This window comes from Solenopsis invicta, chromosome 12, assembly GCF_016802725.1.
Source record: "Solenopsis invicta isolate M01_SB chromosome 12, UNIL_Sinv_3.0, whole genome shotgun sequence".
In the NCBI taxonomy this organism is placed as follows: domain Eukaryota; kingdom Metazoa; phylum Arthropoda; class Insecta; order Hymenoptera; family Formicidae; genus Solenopsis; species Solenopsis invicta.
Window position 1 is genome coordinate 10,668,356 of NC_052675.1, and position 12,994 is coordinate 10,681,349.

Sequence of the window (12,994 nt, forward strand, 5' to 3'; positions counted from 1 at the left end):
ATGTAGTCACACATACTTAAAATGTAGATGCTGTTAAAAAAAATAAATATAAAAATGTAAAAATACTTGAAATTTATTATCTTTAACAAAAATCACTGTTGCAATAAACACTGTTGTTATAAACATGAAATACAACAATTTAGCCATACACATAAGCTCATTCTTATAACTTTCCAAATTTCTTCTAATTCAAGTTTACAAAATTTGAAATAACAATTATCACAATTTTTATTAATGTACAAAGTCTCAACCTTACCTTCACATTCTTCTTTTTTTAAGTAGCTTTGAATTTCTTCGATTCACCGATTATCTCCGATTCACGTATAAATGCAAGTATAAATACGTCCCAGTACCGGAGCCGTAGCCATATTGAATCTCAAAATTTGGACCCAGTTCTGATTGGTCTAGAGTATGGTCTACTGCGCATCTGGTTACTTGTTTCATCTTTCTTCTTACATCATGGGAAAAACTACTTGGAAAGTAAGAGATGTGAGTGTGGGTATGAAACGGAAGATATCGATCACATCGTGTGGCGTTGCCATCGATTCGACGAGCAGAGAGTAAGGTTAGGTGAGATATTGTGGAGGAATCGGCTTGAGAGAGTTGAGAGCATGGCAGAAAAACAAGGGTATGCTCTTCCGGGGTCCGAGCCTTAAGACTTCTCTGCTCATCACGTGATGTATCAAGCTGACGTCACATTCGCGCGGAAATTGAACGAACGCTTCGACTCTATAAGTCGATAACATGTGGCTGTCCGCTATAAAAAGCGTGATGCGTGATACATATGACATTGTTATTAACAGAAAATCAAGAGGGTACGAAAAATCTGTTGTGAAGTTATTGTCGGAAAGAATCGATACTCAAATTAAATATATTTTTTCCGAAAATGTATTGTACAGTTCGTGCCAGGTATGCCTGGGGTCCGATTCTAGGGTCCACGTTTTGTTCATAAATGTTTTTACGTTCATGACTATTATAAGCGGATGCTGCGTCAATGATTATAAATGTTTCGTAGTGTTAGTAAATTATGTTTTGACAACCGGCCGATGTAACCTCAGTTTTGATCGGTGAAATCTCCGAAATATTCCAAAGCTTAATTGAAAAGAAACGGATCGAAGCCTTTGATATATCAGTTAAGTTGTAGTTTTAAAGATAAAAAGTGTTATTATTTGACAATAAGAAAATATACTTTGTGAGCTGTTTTTCTGACAATTACAGGTAATAATAAGACTTGGTGCGAGACATTACCGTATTCTTTAATAAATGTAAGGATAGTCAACAACGGAGTGTTTGTGACAATAATTATCAAAGGCTTTGATCCGCTTCCTTTTAATTAAGCTTTGGAATATTTTTGAGATTTCACCGATCAAAACTGAGGTTACATCGGCCGGCTGTCAAAACACATAATTTACTAATACTACGATACATTCATGATCGCTAACGCAGCATCCGCTTATAATAGTCATAAACGTAAAAACAATTAAGAACAAAACGTGGACCCTAGAATCGGACCCCAGGCATACCTGGCACAAACTGTACATATGTACAGTAAAAGGTTGCACCAATTCATGCAGGAAACCTAAAACACGCATCTCTTGTTTTGTTTGATTCTTTTTAACACTGATATAAAGATTATTATATTTATTAAGTATTTATTTATTTTTATTATTTATTTATATATTTATTTTTATATATTTGCATGTTTATTTCACATTTGGATCTAGAGCACATTTCTGTGTAAATCGCGGTGATATCCGGGATGCTATTCCAATAAATGTTAAACAAACATAAATGTTAAATTCTATTATTTATTGAATTTTATACTAATTTTTTAATAAGCCTCCTAATGAAGGCTCAGTATAGAATAAAACGCGTTTGGTTTTTAAATTTTACAAATATACCCAGTCGGCACGTAGATTCATAAAGAATTAAAAAAGAATTCAGACTTATGTCATCAATTTAGTTCATTTAAAATGTAAAAAAAATTCTTTTTTTTAAAAAAAGTTCTTTTTGCATTTAAAAATAAATTTTGAATAATGTCATAACTCTGAATTCTTTTTAAATTCTCTGTGCCGATTATATATATTAAATCTGGCAAAATTTTAAAGTTTTCAAAGTTGTTATTTATGTATATTATTGTTTCTTCAAAATAAATATGTATTGATTGCCATACCATTTAATCTGCTTGTTAAAGACCCATTTATTTACCTTTACTGTTATTTGATTAGTGGAATTATTTAAATGCCCTTGTACTTGAATATTTTTGACAAAATTTTATTTCTTGTGTTATTCTTCTAATTTAAAAAATGATAATTTGATTAATTTAATATAAATTAAATTTGATTAGTTTAATATCAAATTAACATTATTTTGACTTTTTTTTTTTTTTTTTTTTTTTAATATTAATACCTCCAAAATATGTAAATAATGCCAACAACAATGCTAATCGTACGCTTATCTCCTTGGCAAAAATAGTATATCTTAAATATTTATTAAACATTTATTGCTTGTACATTGATTTTGTTATAATATAAATACTGTGAATTTTAGAAATATATGTTGTTAAAAATTTTGTTTTTTAATACCTTTTAATCTAAATGCATAAATTATTATTTCAAAATAAATTATTACAATATATGTATACATTATATAATAATTATTTAAAAATAAATATTTAGTTGTAAATAAAAATCACAAACGTTAACAAATATCTTAAGATATGCACCTTTCCGTAATTTAATATTGAATTAATATTGAATTGTGCAAGGTTCATTAATATTACTAAGTTAATATTAATTGGGCGCTTTTCACACAGAAAGACACAGTACAGCACAATGAACCACTTTATCCTTGTTTATTAATGAACAAAAAGGATAAAATGATTTTCTGTGTTATGCTGTATCAATTGTATTACTTGTTGGAAAATGCCCATTATTAGAACAGTTCAATTTGCCGCTTAATATGACCTAACTTGGCGTGAGCAAGATACAGCTTCTTATTGGCTAGACGTCTTACGATGCGCAAGAGCATACCCTTGGCTTTCTACCATGGTTGAGAGTATATACGATATTTTGAAAAGAGAAGATTGGAAGAAATAGTAGCTAGACGCTACTATGGCCTGTGTTAGTAAAGCTAAGACTACATAATGTACAAACTTCTATTATTTAGTTACATTTCTTACATACAATCACTTGATCCCTTTTTGATTTATTATAAATTTCACGCCATATAATAGACTTTTGATTGATTGCAACTAATCAACAATTAAAAATGATATAAGTCTTGTGGCAAGATCACATCACTCCTCTAAACGTTTTCGTGCATTTGCAGTAATACATTGTCATAATTCCAAAAAGAGTATTATATTAATGATTTTGCGACGTCTTAATATCTACAGTCAATCAGATAACATATGACCAATGTCCGTTCATTTACGCTCCTCTACGTTATTACATTTATAAATTACATAAAGCTCACGTGTCACAATACAAACATTTGTTCGTATGTACCTCGCGACATCACAATATATGCTTACTATATCTTTCTTTGTACCAGCAGCTAGAAATTAGGAATGTCCCTTTTCATAAGAATGTTTTACACTAGATTTGAATTATAGGTTTGTTGATTCTGTAGTCGAGTTTGACGTATTCAGGTCTTTTTCCTTTGATCTTCGTTCTTCCATTGCTCCATTGGATAAATTTACATCTATTTCTTGATCATTAATAGGTTTAGGACGATTAAGTATATTTGACGATGTTAAATGAGGTATCGAGTCACTTAAGTCGCATGCTTCCAACACGTACTTGTTGAAGGTTTCACTTTCATCTGCGTAAACATGATGACCGGCTCCGGTAATTACCTATAATAAATGATATTGTATAGATAGTTACAAATTGAGTCGTTTTATGTAGAATCTCGTAAATCAATTTTCCTACCTGAACATTAACATATGACGAAGATCGATGCTGTTTAATCGTTTCACCAGCTGAATTATCAACCCATGATCTACTGCCGTAAAGCAACGTTACAGGTATATCATTGTTTAGCTTATCCATTCGTCTGATAATTGGATTTTTTGCCCATCCGAAACCTTGCATCATTGCATGAAACGCGCTCTCGCCTCTGCGAATCGAGTACAATTATAGTAGTTAATATTTATAAATTACATCAAAATGTTTGGTTTACAATTTACGATGGTGTCTGTGCGTTGCATTGATGTATATATTGTGAAATTACACCAGTGTCGTCCTTCAGCACAGAAGAAAATTTCTTCACAATATCAGGTCTTGTCTTTTCAATGAGCCATTGCCCTACAAGTAAACATTTTTCTTAATAATGTGAGGAGCTTATCTTTGCGTATTTCTATACTCATAATAACGCTAACCGAATAGTCCAGCAACTCTTACTGCCCATAGAGGATTCAAAGGCTGCACCGCAAACGCTATGGCTTTAACCCAGAACGGTATATTCGGCTTTGTAGTGACTTCGGACGGCCTCTCGGGAAAACCCCATGGATCGGCCAGTATCAGATGTTTCACTCTTTCAGGATATTACATGGCGTAAGATGCCGCGAGAAAACCACCCATCGAATGGCCCAGCAGTACAAAATTTTCCAGTTGCATTTCTTTTCTCCATTCCTCAACAGATCGCACTAATTGCTCCTCAGCTTTCTGCGTTTCGTTGCTAAAAACGGGTCTGCTGCTTCTGCCAAATCCTAGAAATCAAAAATATCACGTACTATTATATATTACAGATACATACAGTAGTTTTATTACAGTTTTATGGAAATCATTAATTATATTGGAATATTTTGTATCTTGTTATGAAAAACTGATGGATATCATCAATCACTCAGGTACCTATGTATCAAGTATCCATATATTAAATATAACATGTTTATACTCGTCTAGTCAATTCGACTAGTCATGCAGATGAGTCATGTATTAGTCAAGTGGAGTATGATAATGAAAAATCAGGAAGAACTTAATCACTAAATTATGTTTATGCATTACGTTATTAATGGTATATAAAAAGCAGAGACAAAAAAATCATAGATCACGTCAAGTGTTTAGGTAAATGTTAACGTTTATTTCTCACCTAACAGGTCTATGGCGTACACTGGTCTCTGGGATGCCAGTGCATCCAAATTTAAACACCAGAATGCTACTCCAGCTCCCAAGCCGTGTAATAAAACCTTCGTATCGGCACCTTCGGCGACTCTTCATTCAGCGAAACGGTCCATATCTTGTCTGTCGGCCCCATAACCGGCCCAATATCAACGTACTATCCTCGATACGCAGTCTTAAAGCCTGCAACGTCAACATACAAATGTGTGAGTTTTGATCGAATTTAAGTCTGATTATTGATACTTATCTGATTATTTGTTTCACTTACACGATAGAATCTTCTTCTCCGCGGCGCGCAACATAGTCGAAGATGATCCAGACCAACTAAACCATCCCCAAATCCAGCTGCTGAAACGATAAGGTTGATTATTTATCTCTCAGTATTTGAAGATGCTTGTCTCAAATTATTCAAGCGCACGTCAGTAAAATTGAGATGAGTCAACGTTAGAAAACGATTTGTGTCAAATCATGTTTCTATCTCGAGACAGGTATAGACGGCGCGAATAGTGTATTAATAGCGATTATATCACATCCCAATTATTACGTTTCGCGTAATCGCCACGTGAAACGCAAAATGTCTATTAGCGGCGAGTTGGCCTTCAAGCGCCGAGCAACATTTCGAAACCTGCCCGCGCATCGTTAAAAACCAAACGTTAAAACGATTCGAGTGTAACCTGCACACGTTTTATCGGCGTTCAACTCAATTGTCTCTTCGCGCGACGACGATCCGTTCTCTTGTCCTCTTTCCGCCAAGTGACGTAACGTCGCGATGCAATCACAACGCGTTCAAAATCGCGACGCAATCGACGAATTGTAACGGAACTTTCTCGAGCCACATTCGCTTACCTCTTCGCCTGGACGACCTCGTGATCTGCAATGGGTGCGAGACGACAACGACGACGATGACAACGGTGATGGGGCTCCTCCTTGCCGCTCTGCCGTCGCGACCGGGCCCCCTTTGTCGTTGGCAAATGCGGAAAAACACGCGTGTGCTGTAACGCGCGCGCGATACTATTATCTAGCAGAAGCGTCTGAATCTGAATGAACGATGGCTCGGCAAGTGCTTGACTTCACTCATGACGAGTTCGCGGAGAGCAACGGAGAGCGTGGAGTGCGACGGTGGTCGCGGGGTGGGGAGAAATCAGCTGATATCGGAACGCGTGCGCGCGCGCGGCAGATTTCTGGAGCGTGTCGGCAAAGCGCATAGCAAGACAGGATGTCGCTAAATTTGCGTCTATCTCTTGCTCTCGAAATCCTATCGGGGTCGCAATTATAATACTGGCAACGATTGGAAAACAGGTCAAACCGATTTAATTATCAACAATGTTTGGCACTAGAAAAAGGAAGGCACCGGCACCGTGTTCCTTCCGATCGAAGTACAGACACTGTTGCATTTCTTTTATAATAGTTTTTTTATAGCAGGACTTTGTTAAACTTAATCTATAATATGCTCTTTATTATCTGTTAGTACATTTCAAGATTTATATCTATCTGGAAGATTACATGTATGTTGTCCATGTTATGTTCATTTTAATAGTGTTTTTCGTTACACATGTTTCCTGTCTCTTTCAGAATTCGCATTAAAGCTGTACTCACCAGAGAGAGAGAGAGAGAGAGAGAGAGAGAGAGAGAGAGAGAAAGAGAGAGAGGGAGGCAGGGAGGGAGATTAACGTATACAAAATTAATCAAAAAGATTTTTATTCTTACTTTTAAATCGAATCTGTAGACGACTTTACAATGATCATAATCAAATTTGACTGCAATTTTTCCAACTGATTTATGATTTTTGTTAAATATTTTTCTATTTGCAGACGTTCGGACTGTATTTTTATTAACTCGAATATCTTTACAAAGTATCCATCTAACACAGAACATTCTAATAATGTTGCAGCAACTTCAATATTTGTTATAATGTTGCTGCAATATTGCTGAAATGTTATTTTGTATTCTGTACTATATGAGACTTTACTTGACATAATATTTTAATTAGAGATATAATAAACTTAGATTTAAAAATAAATAAATAAAATGATCTATAAGTCTCATTGTTTTCTAATTAATATATAATTATAAATTTTACTTTATTTCATTACATTTTTGTTTATAATATATATTTCTTGAAAATATCTAGGTTTTCTTTTATCCAGTACTTCTCACATGGAATATAGGCATCTGTTAATTTTTGTTTTACCAAACAAAACATATCCATTAGTTCGATGAACGAATATAGCGCACCCCAGTAAGAATCCTTAAGTGGAACATTTAATTTTTGATTCTTCAGATTGTCTTCGAACAATTTACAAATACCTGTAATAAACAAATGATATATTACAAATAATTGATATAAACAAATGATATGCAAAAAATAAAACAAATATTAAACGAATGATTATGACTCATATCTTATAAAAATTGATAGATTAAATAAAATTCATAATTTAATATTATAAATTACAATATATTACCTTCCATGCATTTATGGACACTATTATATTCATAAACTGCTTCGATGTCATGTTTAGAGATTACAAATAGTATTACCACAAACTAAAATTAAATAAAAAATGTAAATTAAAATATAAACTTAATAACTATTAGAGATTACAACTTTTTCCTCTAAAGTTAATAGTTTTTACGTTTTTACATTATTGGATTCTTTCCGAGATACTACATAGTTCTATACATTTTTTTATGTTTAATCTAAAATTTCATCACAAAGAGGAAAAAACAATTAATTTTTTACATGAATAATATGGTACCAGATATGTATAATAATAACACATTTAAGATGATGTAATTCTAGCTTTACATGTGTAATAATGCTAAGTAATAAGCAAAGGTCAATAAAGAGCATTTACATATGAGTGTACATATTCAAGATGTAATTATAATTTCAACTTCATATCTAATAATGAACATTTCACTGTTGGAAAAGGACAAGTGAGCCCAAAACGTTCATTATTAGATGAAAAGTTAAAGAATTAATGATACTTTGAATATGTATACCCAGTCGGCACACAAATTCAAAAAGAATTCAAATTTATGTCATCAATTTAGTGTTTATTTTGAAATGTAGAAAGAATTCTTTTCTTCAAAAGAGTTATTTTTGCATTTGAAAATGAATTTTAAATGATGACATAAGTCTGAATTCTTTTTGAATTCTCTGTGCCAACTGGGTACCTACATACAAGTACTTTTTATTTATCTGTTTTATTACTTAAATATGAGATATTCTATTCATTTTTTACAAGCTTTCAAAGATGAGAAAATTGTAAAAAACTTCAATATTTGAGTAGCTATAACTAAAATGGAGGACCTAGAAAAAATATAAAATTTAGTCCTCCGTAAGATCTTTTTATGTATAACATTATACTAAAAATTGATCGAGATAATTTGCAGAATAAGAAATGTTTTAATTTAAATTTTATAAAAAGTTATACGTTTTACTTGTACACAGTAACATTTGTAAGGGAATAAGTAACACTAAACTAATTGAGCTAAATTATTTATTTAAGGCTCCTCAGCCGAAAACTCCGCGTTGACAGTGGCAACGTAGTATCGCGAAAAAAATTAATAAAATTAAGAAAGAATTAATAGACGTAAAACGTGACATGTTGACGATAAAATTTTGTTTTACACGTTAACATTTCGTTATTATGTATTTTATTGTAAAAATGTAACTTAATTGTATTACCAAATTTATAAAAATGGGCCGCAAATAAAGTTTTTCTGAAGTTTATACGTAAAAGCATATTTTTCACTCCAAACAGCAGTGTGTTTTCCTGTGTGAATAGACTTCACTTTACACGTTTTTTACAACTATTTGTTGATTGTTAGGCGAAAAAAGAATAGCCAAAACCCATTTTTACAAGTGTTTTAAAGTGATCTCATTATTCTATTTTATTTAAATAATTATTTATTTAATATTTATAACAAGATTTGTGAGAGAGGAAAAGTTGTAATGACCTCTAAAAGAAGCATTTTAAGAATTGCTTTTGATTACGTTCCATTTCACGCATGATACGCATGATGTATCATTTCGTCCTTGTTTAACATTTGTGGAATTACAAGGACAAAATGATATACCACGTGCATCCTTCATGAAACGGAACGTAGCCAAAGTCTCATTCAAATCGGACAAATAGAATAAAAGTTATAATATAATCATTCCGTTTGTTTTCTGTTCCTGAACTCTCTAAATAAGTGTACACTTAAAATGAAATAGATAGATGTTTCAAAGTTAGCGAAAGCAAGAAAGAACGTTCCAGTGCAGTCTAGTGCAGGAATAGAAAACAAGCCTATTGTATACATATAAATATTGATACAGGGAGGATAGAGTGAACTTACTCTTTCCTCCATAAATGATTCGTGTGTTGCCGCCATATCTTAATACCGATACTGAGCGATACCGATCTTCTTCTCTGGCAGTCTGGCACGTTCCTGTTTTACTGCCGAACGAACAGAAAATAAGCGAGAGGGAAGAGACACCATGGGGTCTATCATGTAACATTTCCCCTAGGGCAGAAACGTGAAAAGTGAAAAGTTTCACGTGAACTGCACGATCATGTACGATTCCACGGAATCATAGGCTTGTTTTCTATTCCTGCACTAGACTACACTGAAACGTTCCTTCTTGCTTTCACTAACTTTCAAATATATATCTATTTCATTTTAAGTGCACACTAATTCAGGGAGTTCAGGAACAGAAAACAAACGGCATGTAACTCACTCATGAGCGGAAATATGAACTTTTTCACGTGAACTTTTTCGCCATCAGCCGTGATGGCGAAAAGGTGAAAATTTAGGGAATTAATAAATTGTATGTATTTTGAAATAAGAATGAAAGTGTGGTAACAGTGTGGTAACAGTTTGAAGAGGTATTGGCTGTGTTCCGATATAACTGCCAGTACTGGCAGTGGTGAAAAATCCGTTCCGTTATTGGTACGCAGCGCACTGCGACAGCATCTAGTAACATCAATGACGTCATGAATGGTAGCCATATTGCCACTGTGACTACTGCAGCTTCCAAGGTGAGGTAGCTACAGTGCAATATGGCTACTATGCTGTTCCGAAATACGATGCTATAGCAGTGCTGGCAGTAATGCAGTAATATTGGAACAGTTGTGACAGTGTACTGTCATGACGTCACATTTACTGCACTGCCAGTAAAAACGGAACACAGCCATTATTGAAGAGGTTAACCTTTTTGGTATTGCATTGCGTTGATAGGATAAAGTAATACATACATAAATAAAAATAATGCTTTTGTGATGTAATTAGGTTTGATATTTATATTTGACAAATTGATATTTTGATAATTATATAGAATGAGGTTTCATCAAATGCAAATTTAGATAAAAATATACTTTAAACGCGTTTTGATACATAATGATATAAGAAAGGTGCGCCTTGTGAAATAGAATATTAATCAATCATGTAAGTGTTTATAACTTATAAATTTGGAAAATACATGTGTGAGCCGTGAATTCAATTTTGATCAAGGTCCGTATTCTAAATTATTCAATATTTTTTAATTAAACAAAGTTAAATTTAATGACTAATGAAATTAATTTACTTTAAAATTTGCACATATAAAAAACTAATTAAAATTAATTTTGAAAAACAATGCTTGAATTAAATTACAATGTAATTTTGAGTATTAGATTACTACATAATAAAATAGTTGTTACAATATATGGATCATTAAAAATAAATGTAATATATATTATATTTGTAAATTAAGTTTATGCAATATAACTAAGAAATATTGCTATTTATTTATGAATATTTTTTTTACAATTTTTTTTTATATAATAAAATTTTTACAGTAAAAGTTATACTGTAAAAGCAGGTAGAAACCTTTTTCACGATCGCTTGATAGTTGCAATGACAGAGCCTCTAATGGTGAATTTCGGAACGCAAACTAAACTTCCGCGCATTATTCATACATAATCACTGTGCGTGAAAAGATTCACGTGAACTCTCTATGAGTGAAAAATGAAAAATGAAAAGTGAAAAGTGAAACGTGAAAAGTGAAACGTGAAAAGTGAAACGTGAAAAGTGAAACGTGAAAAGTGAAACGTGAAATTACATGATTGACCCCCATGTCTATTCCCACCACGGTATATACCATGATGTAAAAAACAGGGATGGGAAGTAACTCGTTACTTGTAACGAAGTTACAGTTAGAGTTACCTGTTTTTGGTAACTGTAACTTAACTTCGTTACTTTTTTTCAACTGTAACTATAAACTTAACTTAGTTACATTATTTGTGTATCTAGTAACTAAATTAATAGTTATTTTTATAGTTACTTTATATATTTCAAACTCATTTGCCAATTTAGATAGCATTTGCAAACATCACCCGAGTGGCGTCGTGTATCATTTTATCTTTATTTAACAATCGGTAAACAACAAGGATAAAATGATATATATGAGGGTACTCAACTGATGTTTTCAAACGCAGCTTTAATGTAATTGGTGATTGGTTAGACCTAAAAGATTACACTAATAGCAGTAAGCGCTCACTCAACCACTGAGTTTGCTGAACGCAGCCACTGTTGCTCGATGCAGTGACAATTCTATGTTCTATGCTTCTTATGTGATCCGAGAGAGATGATATGATGAGAGATGATGTGATCCGAGAAAAAGTTCTGTCTAGAAAGATACACGTGACAATGAACGGTTATATGTTATACATTTGGCAGCCCCGTACCAGTAGTCATAGGTTACAAGTTATTTACATGTAGATACACGATTGTATGTACATACAGTCGTGAGCTGAAAGATTGAAACACATTTTCTTCGATGGTTTTTAAAATATAGACTTGCTCATCGAACGGCGAACGTAATTGGTTCTTACTTGTGGATTCAACCAATTATGTTCGCCGATCGAGGAGCAAGTCTACATTCTAAAAACCATCCAAGAAAACGTGTTGCAACCTTTTAGCTCACGACTGTACTTGTAGGGCCCGGATATTCAAGTACGATTCCGGGATGCTCGCGAAGAATCACTGCGTGTTGTGTGATCGTCTGGCTGGTCTATCGTGTACATACGTGTGATAATCAGCCAGCAGAGAATTGGTTACTAAGAATGCCTTTGAGTCTAAATTCTATACTTAGTCTTAAAGTTAGTTTATAATAGCCGTTACCATAAGAAATTGATCAATCATAGTCAATTATTCTTTTATAAATCAACTATGATTGACCAATTTCTTACGATTACGGCTATTATAAACCAACCTTTATCCTCAAAAAATTTAGAACATAATTCACATAGTTTTCATCTGTACATATAGGTAATTAATATTTAATATATGTAAACATGTCACATGCAAATTATGCGTCGTCAATAAAGACTATAATAAAGACTTAAGCCTTTAGCCTTAAGAAATTGGCCAAACACAATCGATTATTCTTCTATAAATCAATTATTATTGGTTAATTTCTTAAGGTTAAAGGCTTAAGTCTCTATTGTAGATAACGCTTTACACAATTAAAGATAGAAAAGACTTTACGTGGATGCTCTTCAGTAAAAGTCTCGTATTTAAATTATTAATGTTTTATAATATTACCAAAAAAAAACAGAAAAGTAACTGAAAAGTAACTTTAAGTTACTTTTTCAATAACTGTAACTGTAACGAGTTATTTTTTAAAGTCAGTAACTTGTAACGGTAACTAGTTATTTTTTGGAAGACAGAAACTGTAACTGTAACTAGTTATTTTTACAAAGTAACTTTCCCAAGCCTGGTAAAAAACAAGGTGAAACAACGCGCATCGTCGGCGGCTCGATGCGCGGTAAGAGGCGTGGCTCGATGTGATGAGCCAATGAAATTTGGGTCCAAATATATCCGCGCAATTTAAATAC

General features: G+C 32.9%; 1 protein-coding gene, 1 long non-coding RNA gene and 1 pseudogene across 6 annotated transcripts; 1 reads left to right on the forward strand and 2 right to left on the reverse strand.

Annotated features, from left to right (window-relative positions):
- Positions 1-436: 436 nt before the first annotated feature.
- LOC120359167 lies at positions 437-7,512 on the forward strand. 4 transcript variants are annotated; one of them, XR_005575995.1, is made up of 3 exons: positions 437-570; positions 5,105-5,332; positions 5,402-7,512. It is a non-coding gene; the product is annotated as an uncharacterized LOC120359167 (long non-coding RNA). The 4 variants fall into 4 exon arrangements; XR_005575996.1 differs by having other exon boundaries at positions 446-565; XR_005575998.1 differs by having other exon boundaries at positions 471-489.
- On the reverse strand, positions 3,144-6,209 carry LOC105199274 (annotated as a pseudogene).
- On the reverse strand, positions 6,808-9,909 carry LOC120356809 (enhancer of rudimentary homolog). Of its 2 annotated transcripts, none has more exons than XM_039455802.1 (3): positions 9,856-9,909; positions 9,474-9,641; positions 6,808-7,433 (listed from the first exon to the last, which is right to left on the reverse strand). In XM_039455802.1, the coding sequence occupies exons 1-3, from the start codon at positions 9,857-9,859 to the stop codon at positions 7,228-7,230; spliced, it is 378 nt and encodes a 125-aa protein (XP_039311736.1). In that variant the 5' UTR covers positions 9,860-9,909; the 3' UTR covers positions 6,808-7,227. The 2 variants fall into 2 exon arrangements, with proteins under 2 accessions (XP_039311736.1, XP_039311737.1); XM_039455803.1 differs by lacking the exon at positions 9,856-9,909 and adding an exon at positions 7,592-7,673 and having other exon boundaries at positions 9,474-9,689.
- Positions 9,910-12,994: the final 3,085 nt, after the last annotated feature.